Source organism: Pseudorasbora parva, chromosome 9 (genome assembly GCF_024679245.1).
Source record: "Pseudorasbora parva isolate DD20220531a chromosome 9, ASM2467924v1, whole genome shotgun sequence".
In the NCBI taxonomy this organism is placed as follows: domain Eukaryota; kingdom Metazoa; phylum Chordata; class Actinopteri; order Cypriniformes; family Gobionidae; genus Pseudorasbora; species Pseudorasbora parva.
Window position 1 is genome coordinate 19,264,508 of NC_090180.1, and position 26,014 is coordinate 19,290,521.

The 26,014-nt window shown below is 37.3% G+C and overlaps 1 protein-coding gene across 1 annotated transcript; it reads left to right on the forward strand.

Moving 5' to 3' along the window:
* ripk2 (receptor-interacting serine-threonine kinase 2) lies at positions 1-25,160 on the forward strand. The gene is made up of 11 exons (XM_067453165.1): positions 1-601; positions 3,148-3,301; positions 3,464-3,619; positions 6,855-7,012; positions 13,872-13,921; positions 15,699-15,860; positions 19,704-19,789; positions 19,914-20,006; positions 20,133-20,226; positions 20,684-20,908; positions 24,209-25,160. Exons 1-11 carry the CDS (start codon positions 411-413, stop codon positions 24,589-24,591), a joined length of 1,752 nt encoding a protein of 583 aa, XP_067309266.1. The 5' UTR covers positions 1-410; the 3' UTR covers positions 24,592-25,160.
* Positions 25,161-26,014: the final 854 nt, after the last annotated feature.

Below are 26,014 nucleotides of genomic sequence, written 5' to 3' on the forward strand. Positions count from 1 at the left end.
TTTACTTCAGCCCAATCATTCACACATACACATCTGCGAAACATTTGAGGAGCGCATACTCACCACTATAACCACGTTTCGTCATAGTGAAATATTAAACTCTACTGATTTAATTTTGTTTGCAGTTTGTTTTTATGGCGTGGTGTAAAATGCGTTGTTCGGACCGGGGGCGTGTCTCCAAGCGCGAGCTGTAGTACTCAATTCTTTCCATCTTATTCAGTGACATTATTGACAAGGACATTTTTGCCTACACAATTTAGTCAAACACCAATTTCTGGGTAATATAGTCCGCGTTCAGAACATGTAGTTTCATGCGCGATCTGAGGGTTTTCAGCAGTAGCTGTGCGTTTTCGGTTCCCCTTTCTGCTGAAACTGAACGGGCCCGTTTCATCTTAATAATATCCTGAAACATGGAGCACACCGGCTGCGTCAACATCTGCAGTCTCACCAGCACCTTACCGGTGATCCCGTATCGGAAACTAACAGACCTGCACTATATCAGTAAAGGAGGCTTCGGGACGGTGTTCAGGGCGCAACACAGCGACTGGCGCACCACCGTGGCGATCAAGTGCTTGAAACTGGATTCTCCGGTTGGTGAGAGGTGAGTTTACTTAGTAACGTTACACTTGTGATCTCTGCTTCCTTGCTACCTCAAATGCACTGTCCCTAAAGAACCGTCAAAGTCTAATTTGCTACTGATAATTGATTTTTGGGGCTTGTTCTGTGTGCCTGGATGGATTCAGTTTGCTATAACCATCAATGTTGATTGTTGTAGGTGTTTGGAAAAGAATACTGTGCACATCAGGTCACTGATCTATCTAATTATCCAGCACTTGCGTGCATAGGTTAAGCATGTAGTCAGACAGCATTGTTCTGCAGGACTACATGTTTATGAATTTTATTCTGGTGTCAGCATTCATTGTCCCATGCATTTGGGATACAAGCACCAAGTCCAAGCCTAAATATGTAGTATTTTAACCAGCAGTATTATACTTTTTTTTTAATTATTATTATTATTATTTTTTTTACCATAGAGTATGTCTTGGAGCGGTGGTTCTCAAACCTGTCTTGGAGTACCACCAGCCCTGCGCTTTTTGTATGTCTCCCTCATCTATCACACCTGATTCAACTCATGAGCTCATTAGTAGAGACTGCAAGACCTAAAATGGGTGTGTCAGATTATATAGCGAGACATACAAAATGTGCAGGGCTGGTGGTACTCCAGGACAAGTTTGAGAACCACTGTCTTGGAGTATCTCAATAATATCATATTGTGAGTTCAGTACAGTGATATGTATTGAATCGTAACATGAGGGCATCATAACACCCCTTATTCTAAATCATAAACATCTTAAATATGTTTTCTAAATGTCTGTTTTAAATTTGACAGGAAATGTCATAGGAGACGTGTTGCATGAGCAAACATTCTTTAAAAAAATGTGCAGAAGAAAACATGCACATCAGACATCGCCGAGATGCACGTGCTATCTGGGGCTCTTTTGGGACAAACACTGACTGATTGTTTTGGGCTAATAAGCACTGAGTTACAGCTTGAATGTCTTTGTCCATAGTTCAATGTTTATACGATCATTTGTCATGGAATGTAATTTCCTGGCCTGGACTAGAAAAAAAGGAGGAATGAAAGAAATGGAAACACTTAGCATAAAAAAAGGAATAGTCCACATAGAATTAAAGTTCTGCAATTTACTCACCGTCATGTTTTTCCTTCTTTTGAACACAATCTGAACAATTTGCTGGTCTGTTCTTGGGATGCAAGATATCTGTTTTATATTGTTTTATCAATTTATTTTAGAGATTTTTTTTTTTTATCAGTGTCAGCCAATATTGGTATTAATAATTAATTGTAAAAAAATAAAAAGTTGTCATCATTTACTCATCCTTATGTTTTTCCAAGCCCATAAGATATTAAATTAATCTTCAAAACACAAATGAAGACATATTTGAATGAAACCTGACTTCATTTAAAGCGTTTATGTCTCTTCAGAATACTTGGATTTAACAGCTCAATACTTATTGATTACTTTTACGACCTTAAAAGATCGAAAATGAAATTTGGGACTACATGATGGTGAGTAATTGATGAAAGAACTAACTGCGGTTCCCACAAGGGAAATGGATTAATAAACATACTAAATTATTAATATATTTTTTTACATTTTTTTTAGAAGGTTTGGGTTAGACATTAAAGCACACTACTATGATAAACCGTTTTATTTTAATATTTTATTGAATATGAACAAAATGATCCACAAATACTGCTTTTTTTCATTGATGTACATAAACTCAGATCAAAGAGTCCCAAAAAAGAAATACAAAACCAGTCCCAATTGAAAGCAAAAACAAGTTGACAAAAAGACTGAATCCAATATTTAGTGATACTATAGCATGTAAGATTTAGCCAATAAGCAATTGTTTGTAGGATGCTCATTTTTGACCGGGAACTGCAACAAGGTGGGGAAAGAATCCCCAAAAAGTACAAAAGAAATGAAACCCTGTTTGAGCAATGTCAGTACGGTTTAGTCCAATGCGATTTAAAAGAAATGGAAAAAAGAAAATCGTCTCCAGATTTATATATATATATATATATATATATATATATATATATATATATATATATATATATATATATATATATATATATATATATATATATATATATATATATATATATATATATGGACAAAAAATGATAATCTACATTTTTTTTTAGCTGGGGACCTCTGGATTAGTTGAGTTGACTTGGAATGACCCTTTAGGAAATTTGAGTCATCATTCACATCCATTTGTTAAAGTGCCTTTTCTTTTCATTGCAACTGGAAAATGGAAAAAGAAATTCCAGTATAATTTATTTTTTCCCCCACAAAACAAAATGAATGTAGTGCTATGACTCATTTTTAAAGTTGCACCCATACCAAAAAGCCAAGATGGTCATGGTTTTCATTGAATAATGTCCATGGAAGAATGAAAGTTAGCTATACAAGTTTAGAACAAATCATAAATAATGGTCAAAATCTGTGGGAACCCTCACAGTCACTATCTTGACACAATATTGTCTAATGGTAGAGAAACCCTATTACCCCTTGCATAATCATTACGTTTTTTCTTTCTTTCTTTCTCTCGCTCTAGGGAAAGGAATTGTTTATTGAAGGAAGCTGAGGTTCTTCACAAAGCTCGCTTTAACCACATCATCCAGATCTTCGGGGTGTGTAATGAGCCTGAGTTCTTCTGCATTGTGACGGAGTACATGACCAACGGTTCACTGGATGAGATCCTACATGAGGTACAACTGTACAAACAATATTCCTTCACATAACATGCTTCCCGTTTAGTCTTGAATATTAGCGTAATGCTTTCGGGTTTGCGTAATGCATAGTTTCACTTTCCACTTTGTGACACACAGGTTCTTGAATGTTCTTGTCTGTATTTTCTTATTGCGTTACAGAAGGATATGTACCCAGTGGTGGCCTGGCCATTGAGGCTTCGTATTCTTTATGAGATTGCACTAGGGGTCAACTTCCTCCACAATATGACTCCACCCCTTCTACATCATGATCTCAAAACTCAGAACATCTTGATGGATGGCGAGTACCACGCTAAGGTTTGTGCGATTGGATAATAAGATTAGATCGAGGATGTTTCCACACACATTTTTCCGTCTGTGCATTCCGATGCATGTATAGATTTTTGTCCTGGGACTTGGATTTCATGAAATTCATAGCTGAGCTATTTGAACGTCAAAGTGCTCAGCTGTTGATCTTTTTGCATGTAATCCTTGTTGGAATGCGAGTCATTGTTATAATGTGCTAAAAATCCATATTTGTCTGAATATTATCAGTGTCAGTATCTTGTAACTTCGCCCTTCTTTCACATCTATCTTTTAAAAAAATGCTTTTTCATATGCTATTTCTTCCCCAGCTTGAAAGTCTTACTACTACTCTTTTGAAGATCATAAGTGAATATTTACCTTTGAAATCATAACTTATTAACATATCTTGTTATTTATGTGGATTTGAAAAATACTGTAAAGTAACACAAACTTTTATACTACTTTATAAAGAGACAGTGCAACCAAAAATTGTTCTCTCATAATTTACTCGCTCTTATATCATTTCAGACCTTTATGTATTTCTTTTTTCTGTGGAAGTTATAAGGAAATAATTTGAATAATGTGCTGCTCACTCTTTTATTTGTGTTTACGCCGACATGTCAAAAAGGACACAAAACACCATAAGAGTATCATGAGAGCGTAGCCTTTGTTTTTTTTGCACTTTATGTTAAGTCTTCTGAAGGCATATAATAGCTTTGCACAAGAGTCATTCTGTGTCAAATTGAGATTGGTAGGTCTATCAGTTAAATCTGTTGACTTTAGCAATCTTTTTTCCATTATATGCCAAGACTGAAAGTTCAAAAATGGGGAAAAGAACACTTCTTGTTGGAGGAATGTTGTATGCAATTATTTCGAGAGGGAAACGGGATACATTTCTAGTTTCAGTATTTGTTCTTCAGACAGTCTCCTTTTTAGACACAATGGCCCTCATTTATCAAAAGTGCGTACACCAAATTTCCAGCGTACACCTTGCGTACACCCAAACCCACGGTTACTTTGAGATTTATCAATATGGACGTTGGCGTACGGCACGCTCAAATCCTACGCCAGCTCAGGAGGTGGTGTACGCACGTTTGAGTTAGTGGGAAAATGCGCAGAAAAACACCACAAAACGCACTGGCAAGATATGCTATATGGCCCACTGTTAAAAACCACAACAACAACATTCAGTGTTTACTTTTGTGCAACATGAACGTCAATGTTTAATTTGTGTGACTTTACCAAAGCGTTTGATCTGTAGGCATATGTATTCCTCCAGTCGCGAGCCTGTGCGCTTTATCTGACGTTTCAGGCCCGTCTGGCCCGGCAGCTGCGCACGGACTGGGACTAAAATAATTCAGACTGACAAAATAATAAAAATGACCTTCTTCTTTTAAATAATAATAAAATCAATAAAAACGACATTCTTCTTCTAAATAACAAGCGTCATTAAGAATAATAATCATAATAATAAAAAGAAGAATCTTACAAATTGTCATGTAATTATTAATGTGAATGAATCTTACCCCACATCACATCATCATCATCACTGTCGTACACATGTGCCATGATACGAAATTAAATGCTAATTTTTTCAAAACGTGCTGTAAATTGTAAATTAATGCATTGTGATGGTAATTTATCATCCAAACAGCTATTTAAACTGCTGGAGTGCGCTTCTCAACCTCCACACTATTGACAGTACTCGTAATTTGTGTCCATATTTTGTTTTTGTAGGTGCCTTTAATTCCACTCTTTAAACTCCCAAATAAAACAATTTCGTTTTTTTTCCACTTCCCTGCATGGTGATGGTCTTGATGGGCGCGTGCGTCTCAATCATCTCACTAGTTCAGTAGTCAGAGCACTGATCAGGGAGTCAGCCCATTGACTTCTGTCCTAATCAGTGCCCTGACTAGTGGATTAGTGAGATGATTGAGCGCGCCCGATCTCCACGTCGGAGAAGTTTCGCTTCTTTGCCGTCTTCCGTGTGTCCATGGCGTAAAATGAGGGCGTGGAGGAGGCGGAGACTTGAATCTATAGGGGCGTGTTATTCTAATGACGATCGTTTTCAGCCGCCGCATTTATCAAGGGCAGGTATTGCGTACACCTGGATTGCAGAGGTGCGCACAGTTTCATAAATCAGGCGGTGAGAGGAGTGTAAGCATAATCTTACGCCAACATATACACCAGTTTCTACGCAAGATTGATAAATGAGGGCCAATAAGTATCAGTCGCTTGAAAAGTTAGCTACTTAAAGTTAGTTTTTTGGCCTTTTGAAAATGGGTAAATGCCAACCATTTAAAACATGTAGTCGTATTGGGATCTCCATATCTATGGGAGGGAACCATATAGGACATAAAAAAATTAAAATCTAGACTCTGGAAAAATAATATGTATTGCACTCAGACAGATATGATCTATTTAATGTGTTAATTGAGGGGGGGGGGGGGATCAGATGGCTTTCTAGTTTCAACATGATTTGCTCTTCAGATGTTCCTTTTTAAAGGGATAGTTCACACAAAAATGAATATTTGACATTTATCTGCTTGCCCCCAGGCCATCCAAGGTGTAGGAGTCTTTGTTTCTTCAGTAGAACACAAATGGAGATTTTTTTTTTAACTCCAGCCGTTGCTTTGTGTCAGTCATATAAACATGTCAATGGTGTCAATGATTATTATTATCTTTGATAATTATTTACAGGCATGCAAACTTTGGACAAAACATAGTCATTTTATGTTTTAAAAAACATTTTTCAAAACTAAAGTCATAAGAAAATATTGAATTTAAATATACATCCATGACATTTCATATTGTGGCTTTCTATTTTAATGCATTTTAATGCATCGTTCACTGGACAAAAAATGATCTGAATTAAAAAATTTAGCCGGAGACCTCTGGTTGAGTTGACATGGAATGACCCATTAGGAAATTCAAGTTATTATTCACATCCAGCCATTAAAGTCACAGTTTATTTTCATTGTAACTGGAAAATGAAAAGGAAATGCCAGTACATCATTCATTTTTCCCCCACAGAAGTTTGTAACAAAACAAGAACAAGCGCAATGACAGACACCATTCTTACACTGGTCTTTTGATATCTAGAGAGGCTGTTGAAAACCCCATATTGGTTATTTTAACTCAACCATTAATCAGTACGAATTGTTTAAGTATACAGTGTATTTTGTTGTAACTGCACATTTAAGTTATTGATATTAAGTGTGTCTTGTATGTCTGTGTTTGTGAATAGATAGCTGATTTTGGCTTGTCGAAATGGCGTCAGCTCTCTATCACTAAAGGATCCGGCTCCAAACCTGCCGAAATGGGAGGCACAGTCATCTATATGCCACCGGAGGAGTACGAACCTTCCAAGAACCGCAGAACAGATGTCAAATATGACATGTACAGGTCAGTTTCTGTAGATTCTATAAAGCTTCCAGTTTTGCCTGGATGAGTTAACTTCCTTCTGAGTTTCAACTGATTTCTACTACAGTATTTTTAACTACTGCTCTCCCAGTTCCCATATTTTTGGGGCAGCCCCTTAAAATGATCAACTGTTCTTAATGCACCATAGCACCAGTCTGTTGCTGATAAGGCAAAATTCCTGTCGGGTTAGGGACAGGTGTCACCCCCAATCCTGTGGTCAGCCTGGAAATATCAGGGAATTTTAAAATTGAACAACTTTTTTTTTTAAGCAGGTGTGCCAGGCATCAAAACAATAAATGTTTAATACATCTTTAAATTGAACTTTTCCCCTGTACATTAGAATGTTCTGTTCAATTTTATATTTTTCTTACATATAATATTTTTTTCATACATTTTATTTACCATGATTTACAGAAGACAAACCCACTAAAATGTCATAACACTATGTATGTATCAGAAAATCCTATTAAGCATATTTAAAACAGGAATCTATTGATGACATATTGCGAGAATCTATTTAAGGATCACAGTGCAGCCCTCAAATAATAATTCATTGTAATTTTTGAATCTTTATACTTTGCCACTAACCTTCAACCACTGGCTTTTACCCATTTGTATGCAAGTTTTTGTAAGGAAGTGAAAATCATTTAAAATATAATTAAAATGAATATGATTGCACATTCTTTATATATTTAAAATATATATATTTAAAATATATATATTTTAATAATTACAGAGCAGAATCTTCTTCTTTTTCTTTCCGCTGTTCTTTGCCTCCATCTAGTCCTAAATTACAGGGGAAAATAAGTTTTTTTTTTTTTTACATATCTGTTACACTGAATGACTACGGTTTGTTAATCTGGCATTTTGCCAAAAATGAGATAATATTGTCATTGTTCCAATACTTGTATTGTTTTTAGTATTAGTCTGTATCATTAAATTATTAAAGTTTTAAAGGGGTGTTGAATTGAGAAATCAACTTTCACTTGAGCTTTTGATATATAAAAGTTCATGGTAATATAAGAATATCCTGTAAGTTTCAGAGCTGAAAACTTCATTTGTTAGTCAAAGAAAAGCTTTTATAGACACCAGGCCCAGCAAACGATCGTGTGCGCATCTTGACAGGGTTTCCGCAGGGTCATAAAAAGTCATTAAAAAAGTCATAAATTTAACAATAAGAATTTAAGGCCATAAAAAGTCATTAAAAATGTCCGGAAAAGGTGAAAAAACATAAAAACAAATGTAAGACCAAAAAAGTCTTAAATTCGCTGAAGCATTGCGTTCTAGGTCTTAAATAATGTTAAACAGGTCTTAATTTCCCTACATCCATGTAATGCTACCTCATTTGCTCCCGCCTCCCGCAGCGCGCGTGTGTTTATTCCGTGGTGTTGTATTTCTTTCTTTTGCTAGTCCAACTATTGTTCGCTGTATTACAACTACAAATTAGACCAGTATACATCTTGTATTGCAGCCAATCAGCTTTCGTGTTATTGGCACGAGTCTCTTTCAGGTTGTACCCCACAGACGCATTAAACAGATTTTATTCTTCAGCTGACGATTCGTTCAGTTCTGCGATCGTGAACGCGAATGCGAATCTTTCTCACCATCTTGCATAATGACCAAATAAAAGTATTATATACCCGATTGCACTAAAAAGAGTTAATAACTGTGATGTCAGACATGTGTGTTTGCTGCCTGTCAGCGCTCGTGCGAGTGTATTGAATGTGTTATTTCTAGGCTCATTAGCCTACACTTGAACGATCAAATATACACATTATGCATATGTCCATATCCTGACTTGAGAAAAAAAAGTTTGGGACGTGTCAATAAGTACTGGATCTGCACATTAGTAAGTTCTCAAATTTAAAGCAAACTAATATAGCTTAAAGGAGTCGGGAAGATGAATCTGTATTTAAACTGGGTCATTAATGTAGTAGAAATGTAAAATTATTTTTTAATTTGGTGCTTTCTAGAATGAGAAAAGACAGAAAATGTATTTTTGTCTCATGGGGATGAAAGACAACAATTCCCAGAATGCTTCGCTGCCCTACGAGGCCATTCCAAAAGCCACCACTACAAGATTACTGGATCACTGATCATTTTCCCACCGCGACCGTGATCATCATCATAAAATCAGTTCAGTTAGAGAACAGACACTACAATTAAAAACTGAAAGTGTCTGTTCAATATGTGATTTAGCCGCTGAAGGAGTGTCACAGCCCAAAACATCAGGAGTCACATTGACAGTCATGGATGAGCTCGTGATGAGAGCTGAGGTAAATGCGACAGCACTCGCGGCATAGATTCACAGCGCATGTTCAGTCTGGCGCGTTTTCAGTTCATGCCTTTGAAAGCTTAACTTTCATAGGAATTAGTTTGAGAAGTTGAAAGACTTACTTTGTTCTGCTGGCCGCACCGTTTTCATGAATGCCTGAGGCTGCAGCTGCGAGCTGAGTGCTGTGAGTGTGATCTCCCATCCCCCACGCACAAGTTGAAAACATGCAGAAATTACTCCCTCTGCTGGCAGTAGTCTTTAGCCTCTGGACAACAATTCCTCCGATGGCGCAAATTGACGATATTTGCTTGTAAGATTTTAGTCATATTTCCCACCCCAAAGTGATCGTGTTAATAAAGATAGATAGCACACCACTGGACCAGCGTTTTTTTTTCATTCATGCATTTTGTTTGTTTTATTGCCATGTGTGACTATTGTTATCGCTAACGTGGCATCCTAATTATGAAAAAAATAAAAATGGTAGCAAATTTATGGAAGTGACTACCATAAAATAAAATAAAAATTTGATCAAATTTTTTTTAATATATATGAATAATAAGATTACTAATACTTTGTTCAATTTAAATAAATTAGTTCGCTTTGCAAGTAATTTAGTGATTCTGCATTTCCTTTGCATGTTTTTTTTATTGCGCATTCTTAAATTTAATTCATAATGGTCTTAAAAAGTCTGACTTGGTGAAACCTGCAGATACCCTGCTTGAAGTTACCAAGTGGCGAAACACCCACTCTACAGAATAATAAACACATCTAATTTAGTAGCCCTGCCCGCCGACTCATGCTGTTCGGATCACGCTAGTCAGCAGCAAGATATTGCGCTTTTCCTGGTTGTGGATGAACACAGTCGCTGCATAAGCTTCCTTCGGCTCATAATATTAGGAATGTGTGATACTTCATTTATTTTTAATGAAGTTCCAGCTCACGTGAATAAGACAAGTACGTTGGTTCGCTACATTTAACTGCGGAATCGTTTGTAAACAAGTCTCAGGTTGAGCTGGATTTGCAGACATATTGAGATTAAAACATAAAAATGTGCCTTCTATATTGGATCCGACAGGAATGGTGCAACACACTTATGTGAGTAAAATGTATTTTTTATGTAATAGTAGTCCCAGGGATATGTGTTTTCCAGACAGGCTACCAAAATGAAAATCGAGAGAATCATTCCAGTTGCAGCTTTCAAAACAATCCCTCCTTCATGTGAACTGAACTGACAGGGGAGATGAAACTCATTAAATATGCAAATCTTATCCAATCCTAGCCATGGGCTTTTACTTCCAAGCCTCCAGTGCAGCACACCCATTAAAACCCAGCGTTCAAGAGAGAGCCTCAAAACCAGTGTAGAAAATAGCCTATTACTTATTAGTTATGCTGTTTTTGAATGTAAAAACCTCACAAACGTCGTTAGTTGACCTCAGTTAGTTGACCAACAGTATAAAAAATAAAAACACAAGTTCATGATAACTTTTGGTAAATGGCAGCAGAAGCAGATAATAATTTTATGATGTTTAAACGTTATTTGAAATATTAAAATAAACTCGTTACTTGCCTTTAACATGTTTTTTATGTATATAAAATTACTGTAAAATGACTGTAAATGTAAATTGATGTGGACATCTTTGACCCTAAAACATCTTAAACTAAAGGGTCATGAACCCCATAATTTTTTTTAGACATTAACAGAAATGTACTGGTGGCACATATCTGAAAATAATCATAGCACTCATGTTTCTTATTAATGGGGAAGGTTATTTTTTTTCCAAATTATTTTCAGAGCTACTTCTGCTTTAAAAAACAAAGATGAACCAACACATTGGGCCCTATTTTAAGGATCTGAGCACATGGTCTGAAGCACATGGCGCAGGTGCACTTAGAGCGTGTCAGAATCCACTTTTGCTAGTTTAACGGTGGAAAAAACAGTCGGCATGCCCGGCGCGTGGTCCAAAAAGGTTGTACCTAATCTCTTAATGAGCCATGGGTGTGTCTTGGGCATAACATGCAATAAACCAATCAAAAGTCTCATCTCCCATTCCCTTTAAATACCAGTTGAATGACAGATTCGCTATTTACATGGTGGAATATAGACACCCTCAACCTGACGAGATGTGTATTTGGCCTTTTTGTGTGCTGCTGCTCCTGTGTGTGTAATAAGCAGAGTGCCTCAAAATGGCAGCACGCCAACCATGCGCCTGAACACAGACCAGCACAGCCATGGGCAAACAGATGGCTGTGAATGCATTTGCTCTTTAGCGTGGGTGCTGGATGTGAGAATGATAACTGCGTCGGGCTGAAACTAGCTTAAAATGCAACGTGGCAGGTTTCGCATTGCACTGGGTGTATGACAGGGCCGCGAAATGTGTAGGGCCGTAATAAACAAAAGAAATACTTGGTCGACTGACTGGTCCTGAAATTTTTGACTAAATATTGAATAAAAAGAATGTTTGGGGAATAAAAAGTTAAATGAATTTGCTGCGCACTATGCACAGTACATGCCTTGTTGTCTGCCTAAATGAATTATAAGTAAACATAAAAAACTAGTAGGTTATTTGCAGTATATTAAATCGTTTTTGACCTGATTATTTTGCACTGAGATTAGTCTGACACACGAGTCTGTCTGCTTTGATAGCGTTGCAATATGTGCACCTGCACAATATCATAGCCTATCTATGATTTCCGAAAATATAGTTCTATGTTGTCAACTAGTGATATCATCACAAGAACTTTTGAGGAATATACAACATAATTTAGACGATTGTTTTTGTCATATGTATTATAATAACGTGACAGACACTATTATTTCAGCTGCGCTGTGCAGCTCGAACATATGAGCTCAGCTCAGCTTTAAGGCGACACGAATAGATAACTTAAAGTTTTTACTCTTAAACACAAAAGAGTATGTATTTTTTTTTAATATAACTCATTCGTTTACATTATATAAAGCCTTAATGTTCTGCATGATTAAGGGCGTGGTCACTTTGAGTGACAGGTGGATACTCATTTATCCGCTGTCTGTTTGTCATTGGGTCACCTAAGCTAAGCCCACATCCTGCCTCTTCAAAACTGATTTTTTTTTATCATATGGGTGATGTCACATAACCTATGTCCATATTTTTTTTACAGTCAATGTGCAAAACTGATGAAATTAACATGTATATGCGATTTTCTGAAGTGTATAGCCTACATGAACATTCTGTGTGTAACGGGCAGTTTGTGCAAACAGGAGTTCAGCTTTACTGGAGACACACAATCGGCAAACTTTAAACCCTTGATTTTAAACTATGCTGAACTATATTCCATTGCCCACTGTGTCGTATTCAAGCCATTTTTACTGTATGCTGCATGTAAAAGTTACATTTGTCTTTATTTTGAAAAAAAAAAATATGATTCCCAGTTTATTTTGATCTGAAATCAAAATAATGAGAACTAATAGATACTAGTATTTGTGGTATACAGCCGCTGATCAGCTGCGCTTGGAAAATGTATTATGTTTAAGTATATTGAGCCCATGCTGCAAATAGATCATGTGTAAAACAGGTGATATCTAGACTGGAGGCTTGTTTCAATTTCTATAGACATATTTCATATGCTCCAAACATGAACACTCAATCGTGTCTTCTTTGCCATTGATATAGTGGTATGTCTGATCATGAATGCAATGACACGATTGATTATTCAAATACAGAAGCCAACGATGTAAATTAGAAATTTAATGAAAAATCACTATGCCTTTTATTCTATTTGTGTTAAACTTACATGTCATTTGTTCTGAGACTCTAGTGCTTGTAAATGTAATGAAAATATTTTTTATATAGACCAGTAGCTCTGGAAAGTGTGTAGATATTTCTAAGAATGGTCAAAACGTATTTTATTTATTCATAAGTTGTTTGTAGTTTTACATAAGATTTTTTTTCTGTGTTGGCTTGCATGTTTAAAAAGCTATCAAAGTGCCCCCAATTATCTAATTTTAATCTTTTTTTCTACATTCATGTTTATTCCACAAAGGCTGTTTTTTTTATTGGTTTTCTCTCCTTTACACTCCCGTTTTTTTTCATGGTTCATGACACATTTTTTTCTAGTTATCTCTAAATAATTTAATAAGCTAGGAATCTTTATCCAAGTCGCAAGTAATAGAAAAAAAGAAACTTAATTGGTCATCATCATTGGGAGGGAAGCATGTAGAAGCCAGTATAGGATATTGGAAATGATGGGTGTATTTGTTTACAATTTCTCCAGTCCAAAACAAAGATAGATATTGGAAAATTAACCATAAACCAGTTTCTGGGGTTACTCATAGTTCACCAAAACTCCTTGCAAAAGAGGTCTTTATTTTATACATGTACTATGCTGGTCAAAAGAAGGAAGTGATTTAGGAGCTAAATGTCAACCAGCCAACAGGCCTGAGGTTTTGTGATTAGTCATAGGGCATGTTGAAATCACTGGGCTGATTGGACACTGTTTTATCTCCAAAGGGGATTGCCAGAAGTGGTTTTGAGGCTGCATAGCAACAGACAAACCATTCACTCATCTGTTCTATGATTCCTCTTTCAGTTACGCCATCATCATGTGGGAAGTGCTTTCAAGACGGATACCATTTGAAGGTAGGTTGTTGAGTGACCATGTGTGATAGTGTACCAGTGAATTCCACAACAGGTTTTTTTAGACTACATTTCCCACACACTTGAATGTGACTTTAATCCGGTTTGGTTTTTTGAACATCAAAAACCATTCATATTTACTAAACCATTCACGCATGTGACTAAATTGGTTTTAACGGTTCTTGGGTTATTACGCTCACACAAGGAGTCACACAACGAGTGTTTCTTTATAAAGCACACTGGAAACATCATTTTATTACATTTTTATCAAGTCAAATGAAAAAGAGTTTTTTAATAGCAATAATTTATTAACTTGTGCCAAGAGATGTGATTTAGATGTATTAATTCAAATTATATTTGAGTTTGACATGACATTATAATGAGCTGAATTGGTTAAGTTCTGAGTAGTTACAGTAATTTATTCTCTTTGTGTGTTTAAAGGGGTACTTCATTGGGAAGATGAATGTGTATTTAAATTGGGTCATTTATGTAGTAGAAATGTGAAATAATTTTAGAGAAAAGTGCAAAAAGACACTGAAGACAACTGTTCAGTATTGCACACTATTCGGTATGAGCGGCGGCTTTCTATGCGCTCATTTTGAATCAAAAAACTTCATGCTGTTCTTCTTGCACTTCAGTTAGTATTTAAGTTATATTAAACTGCACACAAAGGAATCAATAAAAGGAATTGAAATTTTAATTGTATTGCACATGTCCGATTTCAGATTTTTAATCTATTTTCAATTCCCAACCCTAGAAGCAACAAACAAATTAGTACTGGAACCCATTAGACTGCAGTAACCATCCTTATCATCTTTGAAGAAAAGGGCGAAATAAACAGCTGTGTGTGTGTGTGTGTGTGTGTGTGTGTGTGTGTGTGTGTGTGTGTGTGTGTGTGTGTGTGTGTGTGTGTGTGTGTGTGTGTGTGTGTGTGTGTGTGTGTGTGTGTGTGTGTGTGTGTGTGTGTGTGTGTGTGTGTGTGTGTGTGTGTGTGTGTTTTACATATGGTGTTATTCGACTGTTTGACACTGTTAATATAGTCTATATTATGCCATACTTTAACGAGTCAAAGAAACAGTATCTCTAATAATAAATGTCAATCAGACTGCTTAAAACCTGTCAGACTAGCAACGGTCATTGCTGGTAGGCCTATAGACTAATTTAAAGTAAACTCCTAAATTCACCGTTGCATTCATGCATAAAATGGGCACGTCTGTTGTAGGGCCATGTTCACACAGCAGCAGAATATTGTTATCAGTTCTGTATACGAGTCCTTAATATGGCTACGTTCACCCATAGTTCAGTTATTTATGGGAGTGACAACGGCATTCGATAACCGAATTCATACCTGAGAAATTCTCAAGAATCTCAAACCAGCCTGGACAAGTAGTTGTCTGTCATATCAAAGTGTGAGAGCCACCGGTTTCGCTTTCAAAATTACAGCGCTTTTGTAAATTAGAGTGACATGAACTGTTTCATCTGAAGGTTTTTGATCCGGTCACTGTTCTCCACCGGATAAGCTCCCGTTAGTCTTTTGTGTTCTACGCAAATTCAAAATATTGATAAATTATAATGGTATCAATCAAATTCTAATTTATTGTAAAGCCCTACGCAATACCAAGCGGGTTTTGCTGTGTCATGTTTGGGATGCAAAGAATATCATGACACAGATTTCCCCTCATGATTACTTCCTCCTCCATTTCATAAACTGCAGCAGTCATCAATCCTGATAACATTCAACCATCGTCTGACGTTGTCCTTTTCTTCTCTTTGTGAGCAGAGGCCACCAATCCCATGCAGATCATGTTCAGTGTCCTCAGAGGATCTCGACCCGACACAGGCCTGGACAGTCTGCCTGCAGACATTCCCAGTCGAGAGACCCTCATTAACCTCATGACCTGCGGCTGGACCGCCAACCCAGATGAACGGCCCTCCTTTCTCAGTGAGTGTCTGCCTGCGCCTCACCGTTGACCTTTCCTCTGCTTTTCACAATCCCTGTTTAACTCATGCTTTCACAATCCAGTAGGGTGACCTGTTCTTGTGGTTTGTTAAATATTTTAAATGTCTAACAACAATTCTGTCATGTGTCTTTACTGGCAATTTTGTCAGTTCATGATAAAATTTGGCATTACACACAAGTATAAGTTAAATATACAGTTAAGTTCTCTCTTTTGCAAACCCTGCTACAGATCAGAGGAATGAGGAAATGACTGTGACAGACGAAGAGAGCAGTGGGGTCATCTTCATGTGTCATTTATCCAAATAGAATTATCATTTGACTAGATACACCTTAAAAACACGGTAATTAAATCGAACAGTGTGAAGGTCTAACTCTAATATCTAGATTTAGGCATAGATGTTTTAGTTCTCAACATGCCCCTTTAACAACAGACATTTTGCTTCCTAGTAAACTCCAGGCAATGTTGAGTAGGAGCTTTCTAGCCATGAATATAACCAGGGAGCAGGCATGGTGTTAAACTATAAACAAACAAACAAACAAACAAACAAACAATATGTCCCTGACAACCTCTGTCATCATTTTTGCTTGTTAGCAACTAACCTTTTCAAGTCAAGTAAAAGCTTAAAAAAAATAAAATAAAAAAACACACAAAGACGTATTACTGATTTTATGTTGTAAATAAATTGTGAAAATATACTATATTGCCAAAAGGTTTGGGATGTCTGACATTACATGCACATGAACTTTAATGACATCCCATTCTTAATCCGTAGGGTTTTATATGGAGTTGGCCCACCCAACTTGCAGTTTGCAGGAAGGCTTTCCACAAGGCTTAGGAGTGTGTGTATGGGAATTTTTGACCATTCTTCTAGAAGCACATTTGTGAGGTCAGGCATTGATGTTGGGCGAGAAGGCCTGGCTCAGTCTCCGGTCTTATTCAGCCCAAATGTGTTCTATCAGGTTGAGGTCAGGACTCGTGCCGGACAGTCAAGTTTCTCCACACCAAACTCGCTCATCCATGTCTTTATGGACCTTGCTTTGCGTACTGGTGTGCATTTATGTCAGAACAGGAAGGGGCCATCTCCAAACTGTTCCTACAAAGTTGGGAGCATGGAATTGTTCAAAATGTCTTGGTATGCTGAAGCATTGAGTTCCTTTCACTGCAACTAAGGGGCCAAGCCCCCTGAAAAACAACCCTGCACCATAATCAACCCCAAGCATTACACTTGGCACAATGCAGTCAGGCAAGTACTGTTCTCCTGGAAACTGTCAAACCCAGACTCGTCCATCAGATTGCCAGACAGAGAAGTGTGATTCGTCACTCAAGCGGTGTGCTTTACACCACTGTATCTGCTTTGCATTGAACTTAGTGACGTAAGGCTTGGATGCAGCTGCTTGGCCATGGAAACTCATTCCATCAAGCTCTCTATGTGCTGTTCTTGAGCTAATCTGAAGGCCACACAAAGTTTGGAGGTCTGTAGCTATTTACTCTACAGAAAGTTGTTGTCGTCTTTGCACTGCACCTCAGCATGTGCTGACCCTGCTCTGTGATTTTAAGTGGCCTACCTCTTCGTGGCTGAGTTGCTGTTGTTTCCAATTGCTTTCACTTTGTTATAATACCACTAACAGTTGACCGTGGAATATTTAATAGTGAGGAAATTTCACAAATAAGTTGCACTTATTGCACAGGTGGCAAACTATCACAGTACGATGCTCCTGAGCGACCCATTCTTTTACAAATATTTGTCTATATTTCCTAGGTGCTTGATTTTATACACCTGTAGCCATGGAAGTGATTGGAACACCTTAATTCAACTATTTGGAGTGGTGTCCCAATACTTTTGTCAGTATAGTGTATCTTGAAACCCATTCAAAAAACCTTCATGATGATGGAATCGGTGTTGATAAAATGCAGACTCGTTTTTGGGTCTCTGGGTCACAAAACTCTACGGTTGTAAATGCAAGTGCAAGTGAACCACTGTTGATAGTCAGAGAACCATGAGCATAGTTATATTATAGAAAACTAAAATCTCCTTAAAATCTCAGTGGGTGAAAAATTTTGGTCAAATGAGGTTCAGCTAACAAAAATGTTTGGGAATGCTTGGTGTAAAAATTCACACTTATTAAAGTTTAATGAGACTCGCTATCTCCCATTTAAATTGCTTTCAGAGCAGCTCACATTTTTGTGCATATGTTGTAATTAATTGACAGCAGACAAATACATGTGGAGCTCCTTGCAGTTAAGTTTTGAGGGTACGCCCAAAGGGACAATTAAAACGGTGAAACTAGTGTCATTACCTAGCAATGGTGATAGCCAGATGCTGCTAGTACTAATGATTGTACTTGAGCTGATTTGAACTTTTTATTGTTCAAAATGTACATATATAATGAGCGCGTAGATTAGGAAAACATCTTCCAAACCATGTTTTTGTCTTATCCTAAATCACTGTGTTATGCTTATAATATGTGTCTTATATTTAGGCTATTTTAGACCGGGCTGGATGCCAACAGCTGTGGAGTAGTTCAGGTTATCTTTTTTTTCCCCCAAGAGCAAAAGTTGCAGCATACAATTATAAGACAAATGTATATTTAAATATAAACACACAATCTTCACACACAAAAAATGACCTAAAATTAAATCAATGTCTAAACTGATTTGTTTTGTTATTAAGAGATCTAAAACGAATGTCAGAGAGGTGAAACTTGGGGTGCAAGGTGTGGGAATCATCTAATAATATACTCTAGGCTTTTGATGCATCTGGGCCATACTCATCTTCTGATTCCCAGTTATTTTACTTCCCTGACTTACAATCAGCTCGAGGCAGTTCTTATTTTTCATGTTTATGGAATTAAACCAGCAGAACGATGAAAAAGATAAAAGCGACTCTATATAAGATCTGTAAAACATACACCTCAATGTTTTATTCACACTAAGTTACCTTGGTTTCCTCAAGCAGCAATCTCTGCAGCCCCATCTTACGCAGAGCTTATTTGGAGAAAAGACAATTTATTATATAAAATATTACCCAAAAACTTGAACTGTTCAACACTCTCAACACCCATCCATTGTTAGTGGTTTGTTTTCGCTTTATAGATTGCTTACTAGCGATAATCATCACTTTGATTTTAAGAACATTGGGTCTGATTCACTAACCATGCATACGCACAGATGTATAAAGACTGTATGTCTTTATAATTGTGTTAAGAAGTTATTTCATCCTAACATGACTACAATTGCGTTGAACTATAATTGCATTAATTATGTTATATAACCCACATATAAAATTATATAATGAAATTATTAATATAATTTAATTTCATCTTAAATACATTTGTTCATATACAGTTAAAGAGTAGGAAAAGCTGCGTTATAACTTCAGCTGCGAGGTTTCGCTGAATAACGCCGATATACGTATAGCTGACTAATGCAAGGTCTGTAATCTGGATCTTTGTAAAAGGTATTTATTGTGAGAGCTGGTGAGAATGGCACACTTGGCATTGCTCGAGAATCCAGGCGAAAGCGCATCTGCAAACAGCGGCAAGAGGAAGAGAGTGATGAAAGGCTGTAAGGAAAGCCCATATATGGAGATGTTTGGGCGTGTTTTATGCAAATTGCTAACCTCGTGCACGCTGCCACTTGTCACATTCACTAACATCAGAAGGAGGTTAAGAACATGTATGCATGTACAAACGTTTTGTGAATCGGGTGGAGATTCTCCTGTGCGTACAAATAATCCACAAAATTATTAGTGAATGACACCCAATCATTTTTTTAAAAGTCTTATTTTGTAGCTTAACACTAGCTTTTTTTTCTGTACCTTAAAGATTGTCTTATTGAACTGGAGCCCATGTTGAGAAGATTTGATGAGATTGATGTGTTGGAAGCGGTGTTGGAAGTCAAACGAACAAAGGTGAGCCTTTAACACTGACCATCCATGGATGTATTTTCCTGTCTGTATTCGTCTGGATTTAATTAGTGGAAGTAATTTGATTGGTAGCTTCAGGTTCATGGTAATTTTTATTTCCTTCCATCAGTATATGAGGCCATCAAGTGGTTTCTCATCAACTCACACAAATGGTAAAAGAATTGAGGAAAAGAGTATGAAGGAGCAAAATGTCCCTTGGCCAGTGAGTTTCTATTCTTTGTATTTATATGTACATGTATACAAGTCCTATTTAGTTGATTCAGAATTTAACCAGTGATTAGAGCAGTCTGGGAAGCATCTTAATTTTCTTCTTCGTGTTGTATGACAGGACTACATTTCCACATCTGGATCAGGCTCCTGCTCTTCCCAGGAAGCAGATATGTCCCACCCAGGCTTCCTTACCATATCAAATCCCTCTCAAGGCAAGACTCATTTCTTCTAAAAACAATTAAACTAATCTGCCATCAATTACTCTGCTATCAATTACACCCCATTTCTTCAATGGAATACAGAATTGTTTGAAATGTTAAATGGAAAAGTGTCACAATGGGGTTTTTCACACTTGAAATGGTTAAAGGAAGTGTATGTAAGATTGGCTGTTGGTTGCTAAGCCTAGCCGTAACATTCTAACACCATGTTGTTGAGCTCTACACACATTTGGCACCACAATAACCCAGCAAAAGTGGTGCTCTAACCCTGGGTAAACCTGCTAACCCTGCCTCACAAATTATAAGTGGTGTTTAGAACAGCGATAGCCCAGGGTTAAGCACAGTGTGAAAAACCCTAAGTAAATGATGACAAAATAATTAGGTGATGCTTTTTGTATTTTTTTTTTTAATTAGCTAATTTATTGTAACTTTACATCATCATCATCATCAGGTGTGTCAAGTGCTCAGGCTGGTCCACAGTCATCATTAATGTCCCTTCCACTTGATGCTCCAAAGCCACTTATGGACAACTGCTCTCGAAACAACCTCAGCACTGAAGTCCAGACGGCACAGCCCATGTCCGACCTCAACATACCTTTTAAACCACATGTGCCTCAGTGTGAAAGTGATCTGGTTAATGCTATACAACCTCTCACTCTGCAGTCACACCCACAAGGTAACAACACCTGTTAGCCACACCCTGAACAGGGCTGGACATCTGCATCTGCAGTTGTTACACTCTCAGCGGAAAAAAAAAATAGAACAGCTGTCACTGGGGCAGTGCACCCCAAACGGCACACCTTTGTAAATAGTGCATATTAGTACCTTAAAGGTACATAGGGATATCAAAAGTATACATATTAGTACCTAAAGAGTATATATTAGAACCTTTTTAAAGGGTATTGTCCCACTGACAACTTTTGTACCATTTTTTTTCTGAGAGTGTATTAACTTGGTTCAGAGTAGGGCTGGGTGATAAATGTGAGTTAACTGTTTTTAGGGTGTTCATTTTGTTGTTCAAATAAAAAAAAATAAAGCTGGGTTGTGTATAAATCTGGAATTGGAAGTGGAATTTCTCTCATCTTAAAGGGATAGTTCACCCAAAAATGATAAATGCCATTTAATTACTCCAAAAAGTAAATAGCTTGGGTATATTTATCATCATTATTATCATTATTTTTTCTTTTATGCCAAAAATCATTAGGATATTAAATAAAGATCATGTTCCATTAAGATATTTTTTAAATTTTCCTTCGTAAATATGTTTGTAAGTAAATATGCATTGCAAAGGACTGCTTGTGTGTCTCGCTTTAAGAGCCAATAGTAACTGAAACCAAGTGGTTGGCACAATAATTCTTTTTGCATAGAAAATCAGAGCCCTGATACATTCAGATCACGCCTCCAACATGCTTCTGTTGCGTTATTTTCACTCTCTAATGAGTCTGCACAAATTGAGTTTACAACAAATATGGTGCACATGCGATGACAACTGAAAACAAATGTAAATTTAACGTGACATTTTTTTGCTCATAACTTTGACAATTGCACAGATCATAGATCATGACACGTTATTATTTACAGCAGATTCTTATGATTAAAAAAAGTTACAAAATCCATTGTGTCCATCACAAGATATTACTTACGGAATGATGTAACACATTTGGCAAAAATATTCCTTTCGTCTTACTGGGACGCAATATGTTCCCTGAACTGTCCATGCCTGATTCCAACATGGAATAACACAAAATAGGTATCATTTTAAAGCTTAGAAACTCTGCTTTTAATCAATTTAACCATTTTGATCAACTCTTAAAGGGATAGTTCACTTTAAAATGAAAATTCTGTCATCTTTTACTCACCCTCAAGTTGTTTCAAACCTGTATGAATTTCTTTCTTCAGCTGAAAGGGAAGATATTTTGAAGAATGTCAGTAACCAAACAGTTAACTGGAGCCATTGACTTCCATAGTATTTTTTCCCTACTATGTAAGTCAATGGCTCCAGTTAACTGGTTACTGACATTCTTCAAAATATCTTTCCTTGTGTTCAGCTGAAGAAAGAAATTCATACAGGTTGAAGCAACTTGAGGGTGAATAAATAATGACAGAATTTTCATTTTAAAGCGAACTATCTCTTTAACGAACAACTCCGGTGAGAAATTAACCTAGGTAACTAACACATGGTTACCGAATAGATCGTTCTCTGATATGCGTTTTCATGAAAGTCGAATGTAAAGAGTTTTATCTCTAAACACAGATTAGCTTATAACGAATAAGTAAAATTATATCGCTAGTTAATACCACTAACAAGGTTCAAAATAGCCTCACACTACTAACACGGTAGCATAATGAAGGTCCCTACATGCAAACCGAAGCATTGAGAACTTTGTAAGTGTACAAACAGTTTAATAAAAATATACTTTATAAAGACAGTACATTATGTGTATACAGACAGGAGCCATCTTGGAAAACAGTCGCGCCACGAACGCTGTGCTAAGCTGATCAATAGGAATTAAAGCGATTAGCATATGGCTTTGCATCATTAGAAACCCTGGAGTATATTCGAATGATTGTGCCCCCCCTCATATCCCCCTTAGACAAGAGATTTATGCATTTTATTTCTGGAAAAATTCCTCCCATGACGCAAATATCGTCAATTTGCCTCATCGGAGGAATTGTTGTCCAAAGGCTAAAGACTACTACCAGCAGAGGGAGTAATTTCCGCATGTTTTCAACTCGCGCGTGGGGAATGGGAGATCGCACTCAGCTGCAGCCTCAGGCATTCATGAAAACGGTGCGGCCAGCAGAGCAAAGTAAGTCTTTCAACTTCTCAAACTAATTCCTATGAAAGTTAAGCTTCCAAAGGCATGAACTGAAAATGCGCCAGACTGAACATGCGCTGTGAATCTACGCCGCGAGCGTTACCTCAGCTCTCATCACGAGCTCATCCATGACTGTCAATATATCTGACTCCTGCAGTGTTTTGGGCTGTGAGACTCCTTCAGCAGCTAAATCACATATTGAACAGACACGTTCAGTTTTTAATTGTAGTGTCTGTTCTCTAACTGAACTGATTTCATGAAAACAATCGCGGTCGCGGTGGCAAAGTGATCAGTGATTCAGTAATCTAGTAGCGGTGACATTGGGAGTGGCTTTGTAGGGCAGCGAAGCATTCTGGGAATTGTTGTCTTTCATCCCCTTGAGACAAAAATACATTTTCTGTCTTTTCTCAGTCTAGAAAGCACCAAATTAAAAAATAATTTCACATATCTACTACATTAATGACCCAGTTTAAATACAGATTCATCTTCCCAGCGCTGAAGTACTCCTTTAAGTTTGTGAAATCTAATTACATGGAAATGCATGAATTATATCTGTTTATTAAAATATATGGTTGACTAACTACAATGGAAGAAGGTGTCCCATATGAGATTCCAAGTCACAGTTCATTACTAAAGCACAGCGTTCGTGGCTCGACTGGTCGAGACTGTTTTCCAGTCCGATTCCTTTATTTCAATCTGCAGTTTATTAAAAAAAAATTGTCATAGATAAATGGAATGGTACCCAATGCCTGCTGTTTATGAATATTTATTGATTTAAGCACCATCTGAGTTTCCACTGTTGGCAGCTCCGTTAAATAGCATGTTGGGAGCGTTGTACTTAACTAGACTAATACAATTTTAAAATGTCTTCTGTTTCTGAATCAATAAAGCAGTATTTTTATTTTGTTCTTACCAGTAACCTTTTGAAAGGAAACCCTCTGGAACAAGAATGAAAAAATAACTTACTGTTTTTGCTCCAAGCAAACCAAGTCATTTTTAATCCCTGAAATATCGTATATTGCAATATTTTTGTATGGTGATTTATTGATTAAATTTGTATGTATCGCCCAGCTCTACTACAGAGTACCAGTAATTTTGACATCCCTTGACTCGGGTTCTTCTTAATGTCCGCCTCCTGCTCCTGAATGTCTTTGCAGATCTTCTCCCAGCATTGGACTATCAGGGACCGGCGGCTCGCTGGATCGCTGCCCGAAGGGAGGAAGTCGTGCGGCAAATGACTGAGGCGTGCCTCAATCAGAGTTTAGATGCTCTGTTGTCTCGTGAGCTGCTGATGCGCGAGGACTACGAACTGGTCGTGAACCAACCCACACGTACCGCCAAAGTGCGAAAGCTTCTGGACACTTGTGAGCGTCACAGCGAGGAGTTCTGCCGTGTGGTGGTGCGGAAGCTCCAGGACAATAAACAGATGGGCCTACAGCCCTTTCCTGAATTCAGCACCACCAGCCCCCCTCCGCCACCGTATACCGCCCCCAGCGCCCCGTTCATCACCAACTCCTTCAACACCACACGAAACTTCTGACCTTCTCCCAACTCCTAATCGCTGCTCTTGAACTGCAGCTCTGTGAGTCTTTCTTTTGCTTAAGGATGGTTCCTGTTCAAACACTCTTGCATTTGTTTGTGCTGCTTGGCCGATAGTTTGTGTGCCTGGACAAGTGCTTTTGCCTCGGTGGTTAAGGTGTTGGTACTTATGACACACTTTGTTTGGTATCAGCTCAAACAGTTGTTTTACACACATTGTACAAGACTGACTTTGGTGAAATAACTACTTGGCTCATATTGACTATATTCTGACATAAAGTGGTTGTTGAATGACTGGTTCAATGCCTAAATTCTTGAAAAGGTTGTGAAGCGAAGCAGTACAGTGGTTTCACAATATCATTTATAAACTTATTCCAGCCATCAAAAGCAGTGTAACATCCAAGCAATCGGTCCTATCTTGTCATATGCACTTTCCATACCAGAAAATTTAGTTGAACAGGAGGTTTAAATGAAGTTGTAAAGAAAGACACACCCTCAACTCATGCTATGTTACGTCAATCTCGCTGCACAATTACACGTCCGAACTTGATAAAAAATTGTGAATCAGCAGTTTCGGTCTTCCTTTTTGTAAACCAATGCTTGTTTTTCCCACAGTGGCACTCAAAGTGAGGTCTGATGGTTGTTTCGCCATGCGCTTAATGCTGTGTCAGGGTTAGTCTGCCATGCGGTGGACATTTTGCGTATCTGGACTTTAGTCAGGGTAGGCGCAATATCACAGGGTTGAGGTTGCGGGGAATGGATGGTGCTGTATGTTCAAAGGGTTGTAGATTGAAATTGAATCTTGAGAATTAGATACGACCTTGAACCTTACGACAATACAACTTTTTCATCAGATCAGAAAAGTTCTGTCATCATTTACTCGTTAAACATGTTTTTTCCTTTTCGAGTAATGTTCAAAAACCATTTGTCCTTGCAGTGCAAGTCAATTGGGTCAAAAACAAAACCACTCATTGAAATTCATTGTATGAACAAAAAATTTGAGATTCTTTAAAATATCTTCTTTTAGAAGAAAAAAAGTCATAATGGTAGCCTATGAGGGCGAGTAAATAATGAATTTTCATTTTTGAGTGAACTGTTTTTTATAATGATACAGAGTGCCAATAAGTTAGCTTTTTTTTTTTTTTTTTTTTTATAGATTTTTTTTTTTTTTTTTTTTTTTTTTTTATAGATTTTTTTTTTTTTTTTTTTTTTTATAATTAAGTTCATATGCCAGTGACAGAACAAACAAACCAAGCTCCTTAAATGGATAGTTCCCATATAAATGAAAATTCTGTAATCATTTACTCACCCTCAAGTTGTTCCAACCCTGTAGGAGTTTCTTAATTCTGTTGACACAAAAGAAGATATTTTGAAGAATGTTTGTAACCAAGCAGAGAGAGCAAGCATTGACTACCATAGTAATC